Genomic DNA, 841 nt, shown 5'->3' on the forward strand with positions numbered 1-841 from the left:
TATATATATATATATATATGTGTGTGTGTGTGTATATATGTGTGTGTTTGTGTAGGTTTCATCCCCAAGACGCTAATGACAGATTTTTTCCATCTTCCAGGGTACCATCATACCAGATCCAAGTTTCAACGCTGATGACTGCGCTGACAGGCTACAAGCGACTATGAAAGGACTTGGTACGTTACTGCTATGGTTGTTGTTGTTGCTGTTGCTGCAGTGAAGGTGCAGTATGGCGTATATATGCATGTGTGTGTGTGTGTGTGTGCATGTATAAGTCTTTGTATATGTGTGTGTATATATGTGGGTATAAGTGTGTGAGCGTTTATATATGTACATGTGTTTATATATATGTGTAAGTATGTATTTATGTGTGTGTGTGTGTGTGTGTGTGTGTGTGTATATATATATATATATATATATATATGGTGATGGTGGTGTACAAGCCACACCAGAATTGTTCGGTCAGCCAACTTTCATCATCATCATCAACACCACCACTGCCAACTAAAAACCAACATCGAGGTGAGAGGATTTGGTAGACAGAAACTGAAAGAAGCCTGTCGTATATGCATGTATATATATGTATGTACTTGTGTGTGTGTCTTTGTGTTTGTGCTTATCCCTCCATTACTGCTTGATAATAGGTGTTGGTGTGTTTACATCCCCATAACTGAGCAGTTCAGCAAAAGAGACCAAATGAATAAGTGTTAGGTTTAAAAGAATAAGTCCTGGGGTCGATTTTTTTCAACTAAAATCTTTCAGAGTGGTGCTCCAGCATGGCCACAGTCAAATTACTAAAACAAATAAAAGAATGGTAAATTGTGGAAGTTGTAAACCTAAT

General features: G+C 37.7%; 1 protein-coding gene across 1 annotated transcript in view; it reads left to right on the forward strand.

The window, feature by feature from the left end:
• LOC106874609 (annexin A4) overlaps window positions 1-841 on the forward strand; it is a 31,473-nt gene that overhangs the window by 17,306 nt on the left and 13,326 nt on the right. The window contains exon 2 of the mRNA XM_014922397.2: window positions 101-176. Within this exon, the coding sequence (XP_014777883.1) occupies window positions 101-176 (76 nt within the window). The remainder of the gene's footprint in view (window positions 1-100; window positions 177-841) is intronic.

The sequence above is a fragment of the Octopus bimaculoides genome, chromosome 28 (assembly GCF_001194135.2).
Source record: "Octopus bimaculoides isolate UCB-OBI-ISO-001 chromosome 28, ASM119413v2, whole genome shotgun sequence".
In the NCBI taxonomy this organism is placed as follows: domain Eukaryota; kingdom Metazoa; phylum Mollusca; class Cephalopoda; order Octopoda; family Octopodidae; genus Octopus; species Octopus bimaculoides.